The sequence below is a fragment of the Rattus norvegicus genome, chromosome 10 (genome assembly GCF_021556685.1).
Source record: "Rattus norvegicus strain SHRSP/BbbUtx chromosome 10, alternate assembly SHRSP_T2T, whole genome shotgun sequence".
NCBI lineage: Eukaryota > Metazoa > Chordata > Mammalia > Rodentia > Muridae > Rattus > Rattus norvegicus.
In genome coordinates, this window is record NC_141543.1 from 48,998,839 (window position 1) to 49,019,075 (window position 20,237).

The following is a 20,237-nucleotide window of genomic DNA, read 5'->3' on the forward strand; positions in this document are numbered from 1 at the left end:
TCAACTCTCTTCTCCACCTATTTTTCTCTTTAATGTTCTGTGTTTGTACTCGGAGTTCCAACTCTGCAGCCTTGCACACAAGACCCTCCTGTCTGGTAGGTGCAACCCTCTCTTAGAGTAATCCTTTTTTCTCCGTCTTCTAAAGTTTCCATGACCACTCTGGCATGAAGAAACATCAATTTCCCTAGTAAAAGAGAAATTACTGGTGTCTTCCTTTTAATCACACAGATGAAAGGCCACCTTAAAGCTGTCCTCTGGATATCCCAGTCAAGCCTTCCCTAACCCATGGTTACCCCCTTAATGTCTCTTTACTTGTCATGTATTGTTCAGTGGCACCTTATTCTTTACACCCATAGTCACCAGCACACAGCAGCAAACTCCCATTCAAGTTGTCTTCTGACCACCACACATGAGCCAAGTCATGTGCACCATAATAAATGAATACCTGTAATTAAAAGGAAAGGTTTTTCCATAATGCTGTTGCATGAGGAAGTGGGTGGGAAGGTATAATAGGCCCATCGTGCTAAGGAAAGATCTTGTGGTAGAGTATAGTGAAGGCTGAATGAAAGAAAGCTCTTGATCATGTTTGTAGCCTCTTCCCTGGAATATACATCCCAGGTCTTCATGCCAGGCTGCCTGTGAAGGCTAAATGCTGCTCAGAGAGTCTGTGTCAAGAAAATTCCATTCCTCTCAGTCAGTTACTCAATCTGATTCCCAAACTGACTTAAGAAAACAGCAGAGTCCTCATTCTTAGCCTTCCTTAGCAGAACTTGTTGGCATTTGAGCATCAGGAATGGTCTGCAGATTTGACATCCATACATATGGCTTTAGCCTCCAGGAACTCACATACTCTTTCAAAATTTTCACATAAGAAAGAAAACATTGGTTTCTGCCTGTGCCTGGAGCTGACCCTGTGTCATATCCCTCTGTACCAGAACCCACTGGAAAAAAAGCCAGGCTCAAAGGGTTCTGACACACAGGATTACAGAGAGTCAAGCCACTTTTACTGACAGCAAATGGTGAGAGGCAAGGACAAGAACATAAGCAATAGAATCTAAGGCCACTTAACATAATCAAAACCCAGCCCCCCCCAAGGAAGCCCTGGATACCTCAACACACTGGGAAGGCAAGATTTTCATTTAAAATCACAACTCATGATGATTTTACAGGACTTTAAGAAGGACATAAATAATTCCCTTAAAGAAACACAGGACAACATAGGTAAACAGGTAGGAGCCCTCAAAGAGGAAACACAAAAATCCCTTAAAAATTATGGAAAAAGAGAACTAATCAGGTAAAGGAATTGAACAAAACAATCCAGGATCTAAAAATGGAAATAGAAACAATAAAGGAATCACACAGAGAGACAAGCCAGAAAAAAGAAAACCTAGGAGAGAGATCAGGAGTCATAGACACAAGCATTACCAACAGAATACGAGAAATAGAAGAGAGAATCTCAGGGGCAGTAGATACTATAGAAAACATTGATACAAGTGTCAAAGAAAGTGCAAGTGCAAAAAGCCCCTAACTCAAAACATCCTGGAAATCTAGGACACAACGAGAAGATCAAACCTAAGAATAATAGGTATAGAAGAGAGCAAAGATTCCAAACATAAAGGGCCAGTAAATATCTTCAACAAAATTATAGAAGAAAATTTCCATTACTTAAGAAGAGATGTCCATAAGCATACAAGAAGCATACGGAACTCAAATAGATTGACTGAGAAAATAACACCAAATGCACAAAACAAAGAAAGTAAAAAGGTCAAGTAACATATATTGTTAGACTTACAAGAATTATACAAAACTTCTCATCAGAGATTATGAAAGCCAGAAGATCTTGAGCAGATGTCACACAGATCCTAAGAGAAGACAAATGCCAGCTCAGTCTACTATATCCAGCAAAACACTCAATTAACATAGATAGAGAAACCAAGATGTTCCATGACAAAACCAAATTTACACAAATATCTTTCTACAAATTCAGCCCTATAAAGAATAATAGATGGAAAACTCCAAAACTAGGAAGGAAACTACACCCTAGCAAAAGCAGGAAAGTAGTCTAATTTCAATGAACCAAAATGAAGTTACCCACATAAATATAGTTCCACCTCTAACAACAAAAATAACAGGAAACAACAATCATTGATCTCTCAACATCAATGGACTCAATTCCCCAATAAAAAGACAGACTAACAGACTGGGCACATAAAGAGGACCCAACATTTTGCTGCATACAGGAAACACATCTCAGAGACAAAGACAGACACTACCTTAGAGTAAAACTACCAAACCTGATAAACAACTTCAGCATAGTGGCTGGGTATAAAATTAAACAAATCAGTAGCCTTCTTTGACTCAAAGGATAAACAGGATGAGAAAGAAATGAGGGAAATGACATTCTTTGCAATAGTCACAAATAATATAAAATACCTCGATGTGACTCTAACCAAGCAAATGAAAGATCTGTAGGACAAGAACTTCAAGACTCTGAAGAAAGAAATTGGAGAAGATCTCAGAAAATGGAAAGATTTCCCATACTCATGGATTGGCAGGACTAATATTATAAAAATCATCATCTCACCAAAGAGCAATCTACAGATTCAATGAAATGCCCATGAAAATTCCAACTCAATTCTTCATAGATTAAGAAAGAGCAATTTACAAATTCATTTGGAATAACAAAATACCCAAGGTAGCTAAAACTATCTTCAAAAATAAAAGAACTTCTGGGGAAATCACCAACCTTGACCTCAAGCTCTATTACAGAGCAATTATGATAAAAACTGTATAGTATTGGTACAGAAACAGGCAGTTAGATCAATGGAATAGAATTGAAGATCCAGATATGAACCTACACTAATCAGAATGCCTAAGACCAAAAACTCAGGTGACAGCAGATATTCACAAGGAAGTGGAGAAGGAGGAGCACTCCTTTATTGTTGGTGGAATTGCAAACTGGTAAAACCACTCTGAAAATCAATATTGGTAAAACCACTCTGGAAATCAATCTGGACGCACCTCAGAAAATTGGACATAGTACTACCAGAGAACCTAGCTGTATCACTCCTGGGCATGTACCCAAATGATGCTCCAACATATAACAAAGACACATTCTTCACTATGTCCATACAGCCTTATTTATAATAGCCATAAGCTGGAAAGACCCAAGATGTCCTTCAACAGAGGAATGGATACAGAAATTTTGGTACATCCTCACAATGGTGTACTACTCAGATATCAAAAACAGTGACTTCATGAAATTCATAGTCAAATGGATTGAACTAGAAAATATCATCCTGACTGAGGTAACAGAATCACACACACACACACACACACACACACACACACACACACACACACACACACACCCTTACATGGTATGCACTCATTGATAAGTGGATATTAGCCCGAAAACTCAATTTATCCAAGATACAATCCACAGACCACATGAAGCTCAAGAAGGATGACCAAAGTGTAGAGTGGAGATATGGAGCCAAGTTTGGAGCAGAGAATGAAGCAATGGTTATTCAGAGCCTGCCCCACCTGGGGAGCCAGCCTATATACATACAGTCACCAAACCCAGACACTATTACTAATGCCAAGAAGTGCATGCTGACAGGAACCTGATGTAGCTGTCTCCTGAGAGGCTCTGCCAGAGCATGACAAGTGTAGAGGCAAATGCTAGTAGCCAACCATTGAACTGAGAATGGGTCCCCATTGGAGGAATCAGAAAAAGGATTGAAGGAGCTGAAGGGGTTTGCAATCCTCTAAGAATAAATTTATCAACACATAGAAACACCTGTTCTGGCACTAACAAAAATGAGTTTCATCTGTTGCCTGTCCGTGGCAGCCCATTTCCCTAGCTGGGCTGCCTTGCCCTGCCTCAGTGGGAAAGGAAACACATATCCCTGCATAGAGTTTGTACACCAGGATGATAACCAGGGAACCTGCACACTCTCAGGAGAGAAGAAGAAGGGAATATTGGAGGGATTTGTGAGGGGGAAAAAGAGGGGGGAATAGTCTGGATGTAAAATTAATAAATAAATGGAAAAAAGAATGTATCTCACCTGTGTGTGCACACAATAGTTTATGTAATTTATTATATATATTTTTATATACTAGACATGAATACATATACATCTGTAACAATAATAACAAAAGGAGGCTATTAAATGGAATGTGAGAAATGTGGATGCAGTTTGGGGGAGTAAAGGGAAATACAGTAAAATACAGTAAAATTTTAAAACAAAAGGGAACTGAGCCACAGATACACTACAGAGGAGAAAAATCACGCTTGTAAAAGGCATGGGTTATTTAATAGAAATCTTAGTGTCAGGAAAAGGATACCTCCCTCAAACTGTATTAGTTTTATATTTCTGTGACAAAACACCATGTCTGTCACTAGAGAAAAGCCTCAGTGGTTCACAGCACTATCCATTCTTCCAAAGGATCTGGGTTCAATATCCAGCATCAAATCACAGCTCACAACCACCTGTAACTTTACTTGAAAGATATTTGCACACTCACACCAACACAGATAAAATGAAAGTAAAAAAATAACAATTGCATCCTCCACAAATGACTTGCTTTTGCTCTTTAGTTTTTTCTGTCAATGTAATCCATAAACTTACTCTAAATTGAAAGACTGAGGTTGCTAAGTGTTTTCAATACTCTTACCTCATGTGCCCCCCATTTCTGTGACTTGAGAATGATCTGTCCCTACAGATCCTGTATTTGAATCCTCAGTCCCCAGTGGCAATGGTGTTTGGGAAGATTTTGAACCTTCATGGTATGGAGCCATAGTGATGTGGGTCACTAGGGTGGGTCTTGAGGTTGTGGACACTGGCCCGACTTCCTATCCTGTGGTCTGCTTATGGAGTGCAGCTAGTATATAATGAACCAGTCTCCCTCTTCAAACCGCCATGACTACTGCCACCTCTTCACAATCTTTCTGGTCATATTCCTCTGGGACTGCAAACCAAGGAAATTTCTCAAGGTGCTTTCTTCGAGGTAGTTTATGACAGCACCAAAAAAAGCCTAGTTCAGAAATTGGTACCAACTAGCAAATCCATTGCTGGGAAAAACCTGACCATGCTGTTGTAAAATGAATGTAGTTCATATGACTGTGGAAGTGACTTAAGCCTAGAATAGAGAATCCCATTTCTTAGAAATTCAGAGACAAGAACATTGAGAGAAATGTGGTCAGTGGACACCTTGCTTATGACATTTCAAAGAACAACTAGGAATTAGAAAGAACCTTGCCATTAATGTGATATTTGGACCAAGAAACTCGATTCATTATACCTATGTGCTGAGAACTTGAGTGATGTCAGATGTAGGATAGTGGACTAATTGGCTTGGGAGAGGCAAGTTTAAAGTTTAGACAGTGTATACACAGGGAAGCAGCTGTAGTTGTTGAAGAGGTTAGTGCCATGAAACTTAGTGCTTGGTACTGTGACAATGGAGAAAGCATCTTGATGTCAAAACCCTACCTACCCATCAAAGGCTCCAATGTGTAAACATGCAAGTTTACAGGAAACAAGAAAGGCTGGACTGAGTCTTTGCTCCTTGACAGCAACCACCAGGAGATGCTTCCCCAGGGTCAGAACTGATCCGTCTCTGGTCAGGTGGGAGACCCAGTGGGCAGGCTCCTTGCCAAGCTGGCATCAGACTTTGGCAGAATTATCCACTCTATCTGAAGACCTGAAAGATGAAGGACTGGGGGTGGGGGATGGAGAGCAGCTGAGGTCAGGCAAGATGTGATGGGGTTCAAGTCCCTGCAGAAGCTGTGAAGGTGAAGCCTAGATTGCAGTGGAGACCCCAGGATGTTGGGGATGCAGGACTGTGGGACATCTGCTAAGGAAAACTATGCACGTGGTGAGGAGCAGTCCAAGGCAGAGTCTATGTGTTCTACAGGCAGCCAAGCTGGAGCAGTGGGGCTGCCTATGCCTTTGGAGCTTAGAATCTTTCAAGTCCTAGATGCCAGACATGGACTGGCTGAAATCTACATGTTCCGGATCTTTCTGTGGCTTGATCTCTCCTTACTATGCCTTCATTCCTGTCCTTCAGATGGCGAATATACATCATATTCCTTTATATATTGAAGATTTTAAAAGGTTACTTATTTATTTACTTTACATCCCAATCAGAGTTATCCTCCCCCTTCCCTTCTCACACAGTTCCTTCCTCCCTCCCATTCCTTCTCCCACTCTCCTCTGAGGAAGGGGCATATGCCCTGGGTATCAATATGCCCAGATACACCAATTCACTGACAGACTGGGCACATCCTCTCTGAATGGGGTCAGACAAGACATTCCAGGCAGGCAACAGAGTTAGGTACAAGACCCTATCCAGTTCATAGGGGATCAAAATGAAGACCAAGTGGCATATTGCTACATTTGTTGGGAGCCTAGGTCCAGCCCATAGATGCTTTTTGGTTGTTGGTTCAGTTTTTGGGAGTCCACAAATGTCCAAGTTTGTTGATTCTGTTGGTCTTATTATGTAGCTCCTTTTCCCTCCAGATCCATATATTTTTCCTCCAACTCTACCACAAGACTTCCTGAGCTTTCAATATTTTACTGTGGATGTCTTCATTTGTTTCAACAAGCTACTGGGTGGAGCCTCACAGAGGGTTGTTGCACTAAGCTCCTGCCTGCAAGCATAACAGAATGTGATTAATATTCTTACAGATTGGTTCTTATTCATGGGCTGGGTCTCAATTGGACCAATTTTTGGTAGACAATTCCCTCAGTCTCTACCCAGTCTTTGTCCTTGCACCTCCTGTAGGCAGGACACATTTTGGATCGAAGGTTTTGTGGGTGATACTGTATCCTGAACATCCCTCCACTGAGAGTCCTGCCTGACTACAGGAGATGCTACTTCAGGCTCCATAGCCAACAATGCTTGGTCTCTCAGCTAGAGTCACCCTCATAGATTCCCTGCAGGATCCCCCACACAGGTCTCTGGCAAGTCCTAGACATAATTCTGCCACCCTCAGCTGACTATTTATTCTGGCCCTCTCTCCACACACCTGATGCATCTTCATTCTTATCCCCTTCTCCTTTCTCACCAAGTTCTATCCTGGATCCACTCCAATGACTATTTTTTTTTCTCCTTCTGTGTGAGATTACACCATCCATCATTGGGCCTTCCTTGTTATTTAGGTTTTTTGGGTTTATGGATTGTAGCAAGGGTATCCTGCACTTTAGGACTAATAGGCACATGTAAGTCAATACGCACCATTCATCTCCTTTTTGCCATCACTCAGGATGATGGCTTCTAGTTCTATCCATTTGCCTGAAAATTTCATGATATCCTCCTTTTTTATAGCATTCCATTGTATAAATGAACCATATTTTCTTTATCCATTCTTCAATTGAGAGACATTGAGGTTGTTTCCATTTCTGGCTATTACCAATAAAGCTGCTATGAAAATGGTGGAACAGGTTTCATTGTGGTATTTCAGAGAATCTTTTGAGCATATGCCCAGGAGTATTATATCTGGGTCATGAGGTAGAGCTATTCCTAATTTTTTGAGAAAATGCCTGCTTGATTTCCTTAGTGTTTGCACAAGTTTGATATATCACCAGCAATGAAGTGGTGGTCCCCTTGCTCCACATCCTTTTCAGCATGTGTTGTCACTTGAGGTTTTGATCTGAGTCATTAAGGGTTTCATGTCCATAAGAGAATCCTCAGTTGAGAATATATCTGTACCCCATTTTAATTGGGTTATTTGATTTGTTGGTGTCTAGATTCTTGATTTATTTATATATGCTTGATATTAGTCCCCAGTTGGATGTAGCTATGGTGAATATCTTTCCCAATTCTGTATGCTGACATTGTGTCCTACTGATGGTGTCCTTTGCCTTGCAGAAATGTTTATGAGATTGCATTTGTTCATTGTTGGTCTCTGAGCCTGAGCTATAAGTGTTTTGTTCAAAAAGTTGCATCTTGTAACAATGAGTTCAAGGATATTCCACAATTCCTGTTCTATTAGGTTTTGTGTATCTGGTTTTACTTTGAGGTCTTTGATCCACTTGGATGTGAGTTTTGCACGGGGTGATAAATATGTATCTATTTGCATCCTTCTACACACAGAAATCCAGTTAGATCAGCAACATTTGTTGAGGATACTTTCTTTTTTCAGTGTTTGGGTTTTGGATCTTTTGTTTGTTGGTATGTGGGCTTATTTCTGGATCTTCAATTTTAATCTAATTGGAATTTAATTGGAATCTATTCCAATAGAATTCAGATTTTTATTACTACTGCTCTGTAGTACAGCCTGAAATTAGGTATGGTGATACCTTCAGATGTTCTTTTATTGTATAGGCTGTTTTTAATATAGCCTCTATTTTTTTTTTATTTTTCCATATAAAGTTGAGGATTGCTCTTTTAAATTCTATGAAGAATTGTGTTGGAATATTGATGGGAATTGCATTAAATATGTAGATTGCTTTTGATAAGATGACTATTTTTACTGTTAACCAGACTAATAAATGAGCATGGGAGACCTTTCCCCTTCTTGTATCTTCTTCAATTTCTTTCTTCAGAGAATTGAATTTCTTGTCATGCAAGACTTTCAATTGCTTAGATAGAGTTAGACTAGAACTTGCTTTGGCTAGAACTTCAAGTACCATATCAAACAGATAGGGAGAGACTGGACAGCCTTCTCTTGTGCAGCTCCTCACAATGTGCATAGTTTTCTTGATAGTAGAAAAATTGCTTTAAAATTCCCTCTATTTAATTCAATGATGGCTATTGGCTTGTTATACATTGCCTTCATTGTGTTTATATATGTACAGTGAATCCCTGATATCTCCAAGGCTTGTGATAAAATGGTGTTGAAGTTTGTCAAAGGCTTTTTCACCATGTAATAAGATGATCGTGTGGGTTTTTTTCCTCTTTCACTTTGTTTATATGGTGGATTTAGTTGATGGAATTTGATATATTGAACTATCCCTGAATCCCTAGGATGAAGCCTACTTGATCATGATGGATGTTACATTTGATGTGTTCTTGGATTTGGTTTGTGAGTATTTTGTTGAGTACTTTTGTATCAATGATCATAAGAGAAATTGGTCTGAAATTCTCTTTATTTGCCAAGTCTATGTGTAGTTTATGTACTACAGTGACTGTGGCCTCGTAAAATGAGTTTGGTAAAATTTCTTCTGTTTCTATTTTGTGGAATAGATTGAGAAGTATTGGTATTAGCTCTTCTTTGAAAATCTGGTAGTATTCTATGCAAAAAACTATCTGGACCTGGGCATTTTCACTGTTGTTGTGGAAAGCTTCGTGGCTGCTTGTATTTGCTTAGGGATTATAGGACTATTTAGGTAGTTTGTGTGGTCTTTATTTAACTTTAGTAAGTGGAATCTATCCAGAAAATTGTCTTTTCACTTAGACTTTCTAATTTTGTTGAGAATATGCTTTTGAATAATACCTAATGTTTTATTGGATATAGTAGTTGGGATGACAGCTGTGATATCTCAGAGTCTGCAAAACATCTTGTTAGGACCTTCTGGACTTTACAGAGTCTCTGCTGAGAAATCAGCTGTAATTGTCATAGGTCTGTCTTCATATGTTACTTGGCATTTTCCCCTCGCAACTTTTATTAGTCTTTCTTCATTATGAACATTACTGCTTTGATTAGTATACAGAAAGAGGATTTTCTTTTATGCTCCAATCATTTTTGTGGTCTGTAACCTTTTTGAATCATTCATGGCCTGAATCTTGGCCTCCCACACGTATGTAGCACATGGGGAGCTGGGTTTTCATGTGTGTCTCCTAACGAGCAGAATGGGCAGTCCCTGACTCTGTTGCCTTCTTGGGGATCCTATTTCCTTAATTGGGCTGTCTTGTCTAAACTCAGTGGGAGAGGATGAGCCCAATCTGTTAGTGACTTGATGCATCAGGGTGGATTGGTACTCAGCCGGTGCTCCCCCATCTCAGTGATGGGGAGAAGGAATGGGGGCCGGAACTGTGTGAGGAGGGAAATGGGAGGACAGGGTTCGATTGGGATGTAAAGTGAATAAGCACATATTTTAAAATTTTCAATATATAAAGGAATATCATATATATTCTCCATCTAAAGGACAGGAATGAAGACAAAGTAAAAAACAAAAAAAGGATCAAGTCACAGCAAGATCCAAACCCTGAAGTTCCATGTGTGGCATCTAGGACTTGAAAGACCTAAGCTCCAAAGGCATAAGTAGCCTCACTGCTCCAGTTTGCCTGCCTGTAGAACACATAGATTCTGCCTTGGGCTGCTCCTCACCACGTGCACAGTTTTCCTTAGCAGATGTCCCACAGTCCTGCGTCCCCAGCATCCTGGGGTCTCCACTGCAATCTAGGCTTCACCTTCACAGCTTCCTGCAGGGACTTGGACCCTGCCACACACTGCCTGACCTCAGCTGCTCTCCATGCTCCACCCCCAGTCCTTCATCTTTCAGGCCTTCAGATAGAGTGGATAATTCTGCCAAAGTCTGATGCCAGCTTGGCAAGGAGCCTGCCCACTGGGTCTCCCACCTGACCAGAGATGCATCAGTTCTGACCCTGGGGAAGCATCTCCTAGGTGGTTGCTGTCAAGGAGCAAAGACTCAGTCCAGCCTTTCTTGTTTCCTGTAAACTTGCATGTTTACACATTGGAGCCTTTGATGGGTAGGTAGGGTTTTGACATCAAGTTGCTTTCTCCATTGTCACAGTACCAAGCACTAAGTTTCATTGCACTAACCTCTTCAACAACTACAGTTGCTTCCCTGTGTATACACTGTCTAAACTTTAGACTTGCTCTCACACTTATACTCTGCCAGGCTATTAGTCCACTATCCTATATCTGACATCTCTCAAGTTCTCAGGACATGGATATAATGAAGCCAGATTTTTGGTCCACATATAACATAAATAGCTGGGGTCTATCTACCTGGGTAGATAGCTGGGTAGATGTTTTGCTGTCCTCTGAAATGTCACAAGCTAGGTATCTACTGGCCACATTTTTCTGAAAGGTCTTGTTTCTGAGCTTCTAACTAATGTTGCACTAAGTTCTGCTTCCAAAACAGTGGGACTCTCTTAAGGACTCAAATTCTTCACTCCAAACAGAAACCACTTCCAGAGTCCCAAGTATCACATGATCATTTTTTTTCATAGCAATGGCTCTGGTACTTAGTACCAATTTCTTACTAATTTATCTTCATGGTACTGTGATAAACTACCCTGATGAAAACAACTTAAGAAAGTTTATTTGTCTCACAGTTCAGAGGAATACCACAAAGATGCCGAGGACATGAAAGCAGGCAGGGATAGCATGGTGGTTCAGACAGGAGGCTGGCTGGTCACATTGCACCTAAACTTAGGAAGTGGAGAACAAGATAGGAGGAAAGGCTAAGGTTCACAATCTCAAGTCCCACCCTAGTGACACATGTCACTAGGTTTCCATATCATAAAAGTTCCAACCCCCACCCCAACCAAAATCATTGCAACTGGGGACCAAGGATTCAAATGCAGGATCTGTAGGGACAGATCACCCTCAGTCACAGCAATGGAGGACACATGAGGTCAGAGAATTGAAGATACTTAGCAACCTCAGCCTTACAGTTTAGAGTGAGTTTATGGATTACATTAACGACAAGAAAACATCTTCAACAAAGTGGCTGGGTATAAAATTAACTCAAATAAATCAGTAGTAGCCTTCCTCTACAAAAAAGAGAAACAAGCCGAGCAAGAAATTAGGGAAACGACACCCTTCATAATAGTCCCAAATAATATAAAATACCTCGCTGTGACTTTAACAAATCAAGTTAAAGATCTGTATGATAAAAACTTCAAGCCTCTGAAGAAAGAAATTGAAGAAGACCTCAGAAGATGGAAAGATCTCCCATGCTCATGGATTGGCAGAATTAATATAGTAAAAATGGCCATTTTTCCAAAAGCAATCTACAGATTCAATGCAATCCCCATCAAAAATCCAACTCAATTGTTTAAAGAGATAGAAAGAGCAATTTGCAGATTCATTTGGAATAACAAAAAACACAGGATAGCAAAATCTATACTCAACAATGAAAGAACTTCTGGGGGGGATCACCATTCCTGACTTCAAGCAGTATTACAGAGCAATAGTCATAAAAACTGCAAGGCATTGGTACAGAGACTGGCAGATAGATCAGTGGAGTAGAATTAAAGACCCAGAAATGAACCCAAATACGTAAGTTCACTTGACTTTTGATGAAGGAGCCAAAACCATCCAATGGAAAAAAGATAGCATTTTCAGCATATGGTGCTGGTTCAACTGGAGGTCAGCATGTAGAAGAATGCAGATCGATCCATGCTTATCACCCTGTACAAAGCTTAAGTCCAAGTAGATCAAGGACCTCCACATCAAACCAGATACACTCAAACTAATAGAAGAAAAGGTGGGGAAGCATCTCGAACACATGGGCAGTGGAGAAAATTTCCTGAACAAAACACCAATGGCTTATGCTCTAAGATCTAGAATCGACAAATGGGATCTCATAAAACTGCAAAGCTTCTGTAAGGCAAAGGACACTGTGGTTAGGAGAAAATGGCAACCACCAGATTGGGAAAAGATCTTTACCAATCCTACAACAGATAGAGGGCTTATACCCAAAACAGACAAAGAACTCAAGAAGTTAGACCACAGGGAGACAAATAACCCTACTAAAAATGGGGTTCAGAGCTAAACAAAAAATAAACAGCTGAGGAATGCCGAATGGCTGAGAAACACCTAAAGAAATGTTCAACATCTTTAGTCATAAGGGAAATGCAAATCAAAAACAACCCTGAGATTTCACTTCACACCAGTGAGAATGGCTAAGATCAAAAACTCATGTGACAGCAAATGCTGGCAAGGATGTGGAGAGAGGAACACTCCTCCATTGTTGGTTGGACTGCAAACTGATACAACCATTCTGGAAATCAGTCTGGAGGTTCCTCAGAAAATTGGACATTGAACTACCTGAGGACCCAGCTATACTTCTCTTGGGCCTATACCCAAAAGATGCCCCAACATATAACATATATCATACAGCATATAACATATATCATCCTGAGTGAGGTAACCCAATCCCAGAAAAACACACATGGTATGCACTCATTGATAAGTGGCTATTAGCCCAAATGCTTGAATTACCCTAGATGCACAGAACACATGAAACTCAAGAAGGATGACCAAAATGTGAATGCTTCACTCCTTCTTTAAAAGGAGAACAAGAAAACCCTTGGCAGGGAATAGGGAGGCAAAGTTTAGAACAGAGGCAGAAGGAACATCCATTCAGAGTCTGCCCCACATGTGGCCCATACATATACAGCCACCCAATTAGACAAGATGGATGAAGCAAAGAAGTGCAGGCCGACAGGAGCTGGATGTAGATCGCTCCTGAGAGACACAGTCAGAATACAGAAAATACATAGGCCAATGCCAGCAGCAAACCACTGAACTGAGATCGGGACCCCTGTTAAAGGGACTAAGCCACTACCCAAAGACTATACATGGACTGACCCTGGGCTCCAACCTCATAGGTAGCAATGAATAGCCTAGTAAGAGCACCAAGGGAAGGGGAAGCCCTTGGTCCTGCCAAGACTGAACCCCCAGTGAACATGATTGTTTCAGGGAGGGGAAGCCCATATAGAAGGGGAGGGGAAGGGGTTAGGGGGATGTTAGCCCAGAAACCGGGAAGGGGAATAATAATCGAAATGTAAATAAGAAATACTCAAGTTAATAAAGATTAAAAAAAGAAAATAAAAGAGCAAAGGCAAGCTGTTCATGGAGGGTGCGATTCTTATTTTATGACTTTATTTTATTTGCATTGTTAGGAAGGAGCCAGATATGCTCAAAATAAAGTTACAGGCAGTTGTGTGCTGTGATTTGGTGCTGCAAATTCAACCCAGACACTGTGGAAGAAGAGATAGTGCTCTGAGCTATGTCTCCAGTGACAGAGTGCTGTGTCACAGAAATAGAAAATCAAGCAAATTTGAGGGAGGTATCCTGTGCCTGACACTTAGATTTCTATTAAATAGCCCATGTCTTTTGAGAGCACAATTTTTCTCTTCTCTAGGGTATCTCTGGCTATGTTCCCTTTCAGTTTAAAATTATATTACATATTTAAGTGAAATACTGGGTGAAGATGTGGATATGTGCATATAAGCACTCCTCAAGGCCAGAGGTCTCACATACCTTGCAGTTTGAGCTACAGACAGTTGTGAGCTACCTTACAAAAGTGCTGGAACTTGAACTCAATTGCTCTGGAAGAGCAGCCAGTGCTATTAACACCTACACCATCACTCTATCCCCACAACATATGTATTTTGATACTGAGAATTTCTTGTCATGTTACTTACACCAGTTCACAGGTGAACACAAGGTTTTTCAGTTGGGTCTTGGATTACATGACAATGGTTGGACCATTTTAAACATGCAGGGGCTCTAGAAAATTGGATCAACACTAAGAGCACTGACTGCTCCTCCAGAGGCCCCAGGTTTCATTCCAAGCTTCATCGTGGCTCACAATCATTTGTAAATTTAAATTAAAACAAAACAATTGATTGTTTTTTAAAATCTGTGCATGCTGGAATAGAACTTTCTTCCCAAATGTACTCTGAGGCCATTCTGGTCCACATAAGGAGCTCCATAATATACAGTATATATACTGGAAATTTGCTTGAAATAATATTATTGCTGTTGGCCTTTATGATATATTAGCCTTGGACAAAATACAGAAATTGTTTATGGATTTTTTAAAGCAGAATCATTCTGTTTCGTTTAGTCTAAAGGTCCTTATCATAAGCTAGTATTGCTGCAGAAAAATCAACATAAAATTGTTCATGGAAAGACACAGAGTGCATACTGTCAGACAGATCCATTGATGAGATTTATTGCAAAGCCATTAGTGAATTTTGGGGAAGCTGTTGATGAAGGGAGTAAGAATGATATCATTGAACAGCTTAGGAGATCTTAGAAATCTTACTCAGTTGGTAATAGTCACACAAGCATCAAAGCAAGCATTAAATTATCTCCGTTCCAACAATGCTGACCAACCAGAGCCTCCAGGGTCTAAACCACTACCAAAAGACTATACATGGACTGGCCCAGGGCTCTAACTGCATGTGTAGCAGAGAATAGCTGGTTGGCGCACCAGTGGAAGGGGAAGCCCTTGGTCCTGCCAAGGTTGGACCCATAGTGCAGGGGAATATGGGAGGGGAGTAAAAGGGATGGATGGGGGGGGAATACCCATATGGGGGAGGGGGAGGGGATGGAGATTTATGGACAGGAAATAGGGAAATGGAATAATATTTGAAATGTAAGTAAAGAAATATATCTAATATAAAAAATTATCTCCTTCCATAGTTCTTTTAGAACTGTCCTTAAAACACATGAGAGTGTAAAAACACAAACTCTTATATAATAACTGTACCTGCAAAGAAAACCAGTAAAACATTCCCAATTTGTGTAAAATATCTGCAAATGTACATCTATATTCATGAACTGCAGAGTGTCCAGAGAAAGAGATAGTAGGCACCTTTACTGACTCCCACAGTCTGAGAATCCACAGTTCCTTGCATCAGGACAGAAGGTTTTGTGGAAAGCGAATCCAGCCTCACAGGCAGCCAGAGATGCCAGGTCCAGGGACAAAGCCCTTCCATCTCCTTCAGAGACAACATTCAAATGAACGGCAGTGTGTCACTGGGGAGGGGCAAAGGTTCATGCTCTTGTTCAGTCAGTAAGACAATCTGATGAGTTTCCACCATAATATCAATCCTGAAATCATCCCAGAAATTGCCAAGACCAGGCTTTACATCAGTCCACAGGCCAACCCAAAGACCCACTTTCTTTGTCTATAACCATCATCCCATATGTCTCCTCAGGGCCCCCATGACCTACTTGTTCCTCAGGCTGTAGAAGAAAGGGTTCAGAACAGGGGTGATGATAGAGTAGAGCACAGCCACAACTTTGTCCCTCCCAGGAGAATGCAAGGAGTGTGGCTGGGTGTAGGTGGAGAGAGTAGTGACATAGAACAGGCTGGCCACAGTCAGGTGGGAAGAGCAGGAGGAGACAGCTCTACTCTGTCCCTTCCCTGAACCCATCCGGAATACAACAACCAACACCCGAGCATAGGAAGCTAGGATGGCCAGGAAGGGTAACAACAGAATGACAAGGCCACTCAGGAGGACTGCATGCTCATATTGGGACGTGTCTTCACACACCAGTGGCAGGAGAGATGGAACCTCACAGAAAAAGTGGTTAACAATCCTAGATCCACAGAATGGAAGTTGAAATACATACACTGTGTGCACTAAAGCATTGATGGAGCTGCTGTTCCAGGCACTGGCAACCATGCAGCAGCAGATCTTTCTGCTCATGAGCACAGGGTAGTGTAAGGGCTGGCAGATGGCTATGTACCTGTCATAGGACATGAAACCCAGCAAGAGGGCTTCAGATGCACCCAGAGTCAGAAACACAAAGGCTTGGATCACACATCCCAGAAAGGAAATGGTCTTAGTGTCTGACAGGAAGTTAGCTGCCATCTTGGGCACAGTAGTGGAGATGTACATCATGTCAATGATGGAGAGCTGACTGAGGAGGAAGTACATGGGGGTGTGGAGGGTTCGGTCCAGCCTGATGAGGTGGACCAGTGTGATGTTGCCTATGAGAGTCACTGCAAAAAGCAGGATGATAACTGTGAAGAGAAAGGTGTCCGTGTGTCCATACTGGAAAAGGCCAACCAAGGTGAAGACTGTTCCACAGCTGTGGTTTCCTTTCTCCATGGCTTTGAAGGAACCATCAAACTGATACATTCTGGAGAGGGCATTGCCTGGTGATGACAATCCTTGAGGAGAAAATGACAGCTATTACACTGGATAGTTTTCCTGTTTAGGGCACCTTGTCTTCTACCCTGCGTATTAAACTTTCATACATATGAAAAAGAACACACACACACACACACACACACACACACACACACACACACACACACACACACATATATATATATATACATGCTTTTTTGTTATTTTTAGCACTCTTAGTTTTGCTTAACCTGTTGTTTCATGCGAATCAATGCAAGACTTTCTATTTCCCTTCATGCCTGACACACTCAGCCTTGAAACACGGTTTGGGTTCTCTGTCCTTACCATTTGTACATGGATGGAGTCATCCATCTCTCTTTTGAATCAATGTTGTTCATAAGTTATAACTGAGGAAATAAGAATAAACATTTTTGAGATCACAGAATGAAATTTCAATAACCATAAAATCAACTGTTATATAGTTCTCAGAAAATGTTCTATAAATCCTGCAGATCCTTTCTGGTGAGAGACTGGAGTTGGGTCTTTTTCTTTACAGCATTCACTCACTCTGTTCTGTTATCCATGTGAACGTAATATTGACAGGGAAGTCTTAGGAAATCAAAATGCAGAATGAGTCCAGGAAATGAACAAAATACTGAGATCATTGTACAATGTAAAAAATAAGAAGACAGTATAAGCCCTCAACAGGATTACATTATGCAAGAGAACATCATGTGAAATCATACTAAGCATTTTATTACACTATACATATGTTACTCGCCTGTTGTCTAAAGCAAGTATAGTACTTTAAAGTAGCAGAGGAGAAGGCAACATTTTTTAAACTCTCAAAATATTTCTAAAGATGGAGAATTAAGCAGAAATTAATAGTGCAAGGTAGGAAATGATTATCACCTTTCATGTAAAGACTTCAGTTAACCCACACCTCCCCACTATTCCTTAACAGAATAAAATGCCAGACTGTCCACAGTTTCTGTTTGTTCCTCAATTACCCCCAGTGTCAGATGTTATCAGGACCCTGTTAGTAGCCACTGCTGAAAGTGTGACATTGCCTCCTGATTTAAATGGTGCCTGTGCATGTGCATATGTGTATTCCTGTGCCTGTGCATGTGCATGTGTTACTGGAACCAAATGCCAGACCTTGGCATGCACTGTGCCCTGAGTTACAGCCTTAGTAATTGGCTTTTGAGGTTCAGTCTCACTCACCTTGGTCAGTAGCTCAGATGTTATCAACTCCAATCCTGCTCTGACCTTCCTGAGAGCTGGGATAGGAACTGGGCCACTGAGACCAGCCCTGTCCTCGCTTCTCAGCATTAGAAGCATTGGTCAGTGTCTGTTGAATCCTTAAGCCCAATTTTTGTCATTAAGAAAAAATCTGACAAATGGAGGCTCTTACAGGATCTTCGCACAGTAAATAAAGTTATGGTACCCATGGGAGCACTACAACCTGGTCTTCCTTCCCCTGCTGCCATTCCTGCTGAGCTTTTTAAAATTATTATCGATTTAAAGGATTGCTTCTTTACCATACCTCTTCACCCAGAAGATTGTCACCATTTTGCATTCAACATTCCCCAAGTTAATTTCCAGGGTCCTATGGACCGCTTTCATTGGCGTGTCCTTCCTCAGGGCATGGCCAACAGCCCTACCCTGGCTCAAAAATACGTAGCCCAGGTAATCCAGCCCATCAGGAGAGCTTGGCCTCAAATTTATCTTCTTCATTACATGGATGATATATTATTGGGTGGTCCTGATAAGCAACAGGCCTTTTCATGCTTCCAACAACTCCAAGAGGCCCTTAGCTCCCGGGGGCTTAAAATTGCCCCTGAAAAGATTCAAGTACGAGACCCATATTTCTATCTGGGATATGAACTCGAGTTCGAACAGATCCGTACCCTCAAAGTTGAACTCCAGCTTTCATCCCTTAAAACTCTACATGATTTTCAACAATTACTTGGAAACCTTCAATTTATCCGCCCCTATTTAAAGATTCCCCCCGAGGCTTTAGTCCCTCTTAATGAACTTCTTTCAGGAGATTCTCATCCCTTGTCCCCCCGAGTCCTCACACCCCAGGCCACCTTGGCACTACAACAGATAGGTCAGGCTATCTCCTCTCAGGTCTCATTCCAGATACATTATGCTTCCCCCCTATATTTTATTGTCTGTGCTACTACACATACCCCAGTGGGAGTCTTTTGGCAACAACCCCGGGCTCCAAAAGAAAAAGGACGCCCTCTATTTTGGGTATATCTTCCCTCCAATCCAAACAAGGTTTTGGCCACCTATTACTCCCTATCTGCTGCCTTAATTAAAAAAGGAAGAAAAATGTCTAGACAATATTTTGGAAAAGATCCTGACATTATTATTGTTCCCTATACTTCAGTACAAGTTGATTGGCTACTTCAGTCTAATGACGATTGGGCCATAGCTTGCGCCTCCTTTGCAGGAATTATAGATAATCATTACCCAAATGACCCCCTTATACAATTCATAAAAATACATTCCTTGACCTTTCCTAAAGTTACCTCCAAGACCCTGTTACATGAAGGTGCCTTGGTATTTACAGATGGCTCCTCAACTGGCAAAGCTGCCTATGTTATACAGGAACAAGTCACCACAATACAGTCCCCATACTCCTCTGCCCAGCTTGTTGAGTTGTTTGCCGTACTTCAGGTCTTTAAAAAATTAACAACAACCCCATTTAATCTATATACTGATAGTGCCTATGTGGCTCACTCTATTCCAGTATTAGAAACGGTCCCATATATTAAGCCTGCTTCTACTGCTTCCAAGTTGTTTGTAGAAATTCAATCCCTTATTATTAAGAGAACAGAGCCATTTTTCGTGGGACACTTAAGGGCCCACTCTGGTCTAGGTGGCCCTCTGTCAAAAGGGAACACCTTGGCTGATGAGGCCACTCGTGCTATATTCCCTGCCCTTATAGACCCCATAGATCAGACAAGGCGGGCTCATGCACTACACCATCTAAATGCCTCCACCTTGCGTCAGATGTTTAAGATCTCCAGAGATCAAACAAGAGAAATAGTTAAGTCCTGTGGAGGATGCGCCACATTATTGCCAGTTCCCCACTTAGGAGTCAACCCCCGGGGACTGGTCCCCAACGAACGATGGCAAATGGATGTCACCCACCTTCCCTCCTTCGGAAGGCTAAAATACCTTCATGTCACCATAGACACTTATAGTGGGTTCATTCATGCGTCCCCCCTTTCAGGAGAAGCGTCGCGTGATGTGATCACCCACACTTTACAGTGTATGGCTACCATGGGAAAGCCACAGATTATCAAAACTGACAATGGTCCTAGATACACGGGGGCTAAATTTCAACAATTTTGTGCCCAGTTTGGTATTAAACATATTACAGGTATTCCATATAATCCTCAGGGCCAGGGCATAGTAGAACGGGC

General features: G+C 41.3%; 1 protein-coding gene across 1 annotated transcript; it reads right to left on the reverse strand.

Annotated features, from left to right (window-relative positions):
* Nucleotides 1-15,855: 15,855 nt before the first annotated feature.
* Nucleotides 15,856-16,776, reverse strand: Or2ak4 (olfactory receptor family 2 subfamily AK member 4). Its single transcript, NM_001000014.1, is given in 1 exon segment — nucleotides 15,856-16,776. A coding segment is annotated over 1 exon segment (921 nt).
* Nucleotides 16,777-20,237: the final 3,461 nt, after the last annotated feature.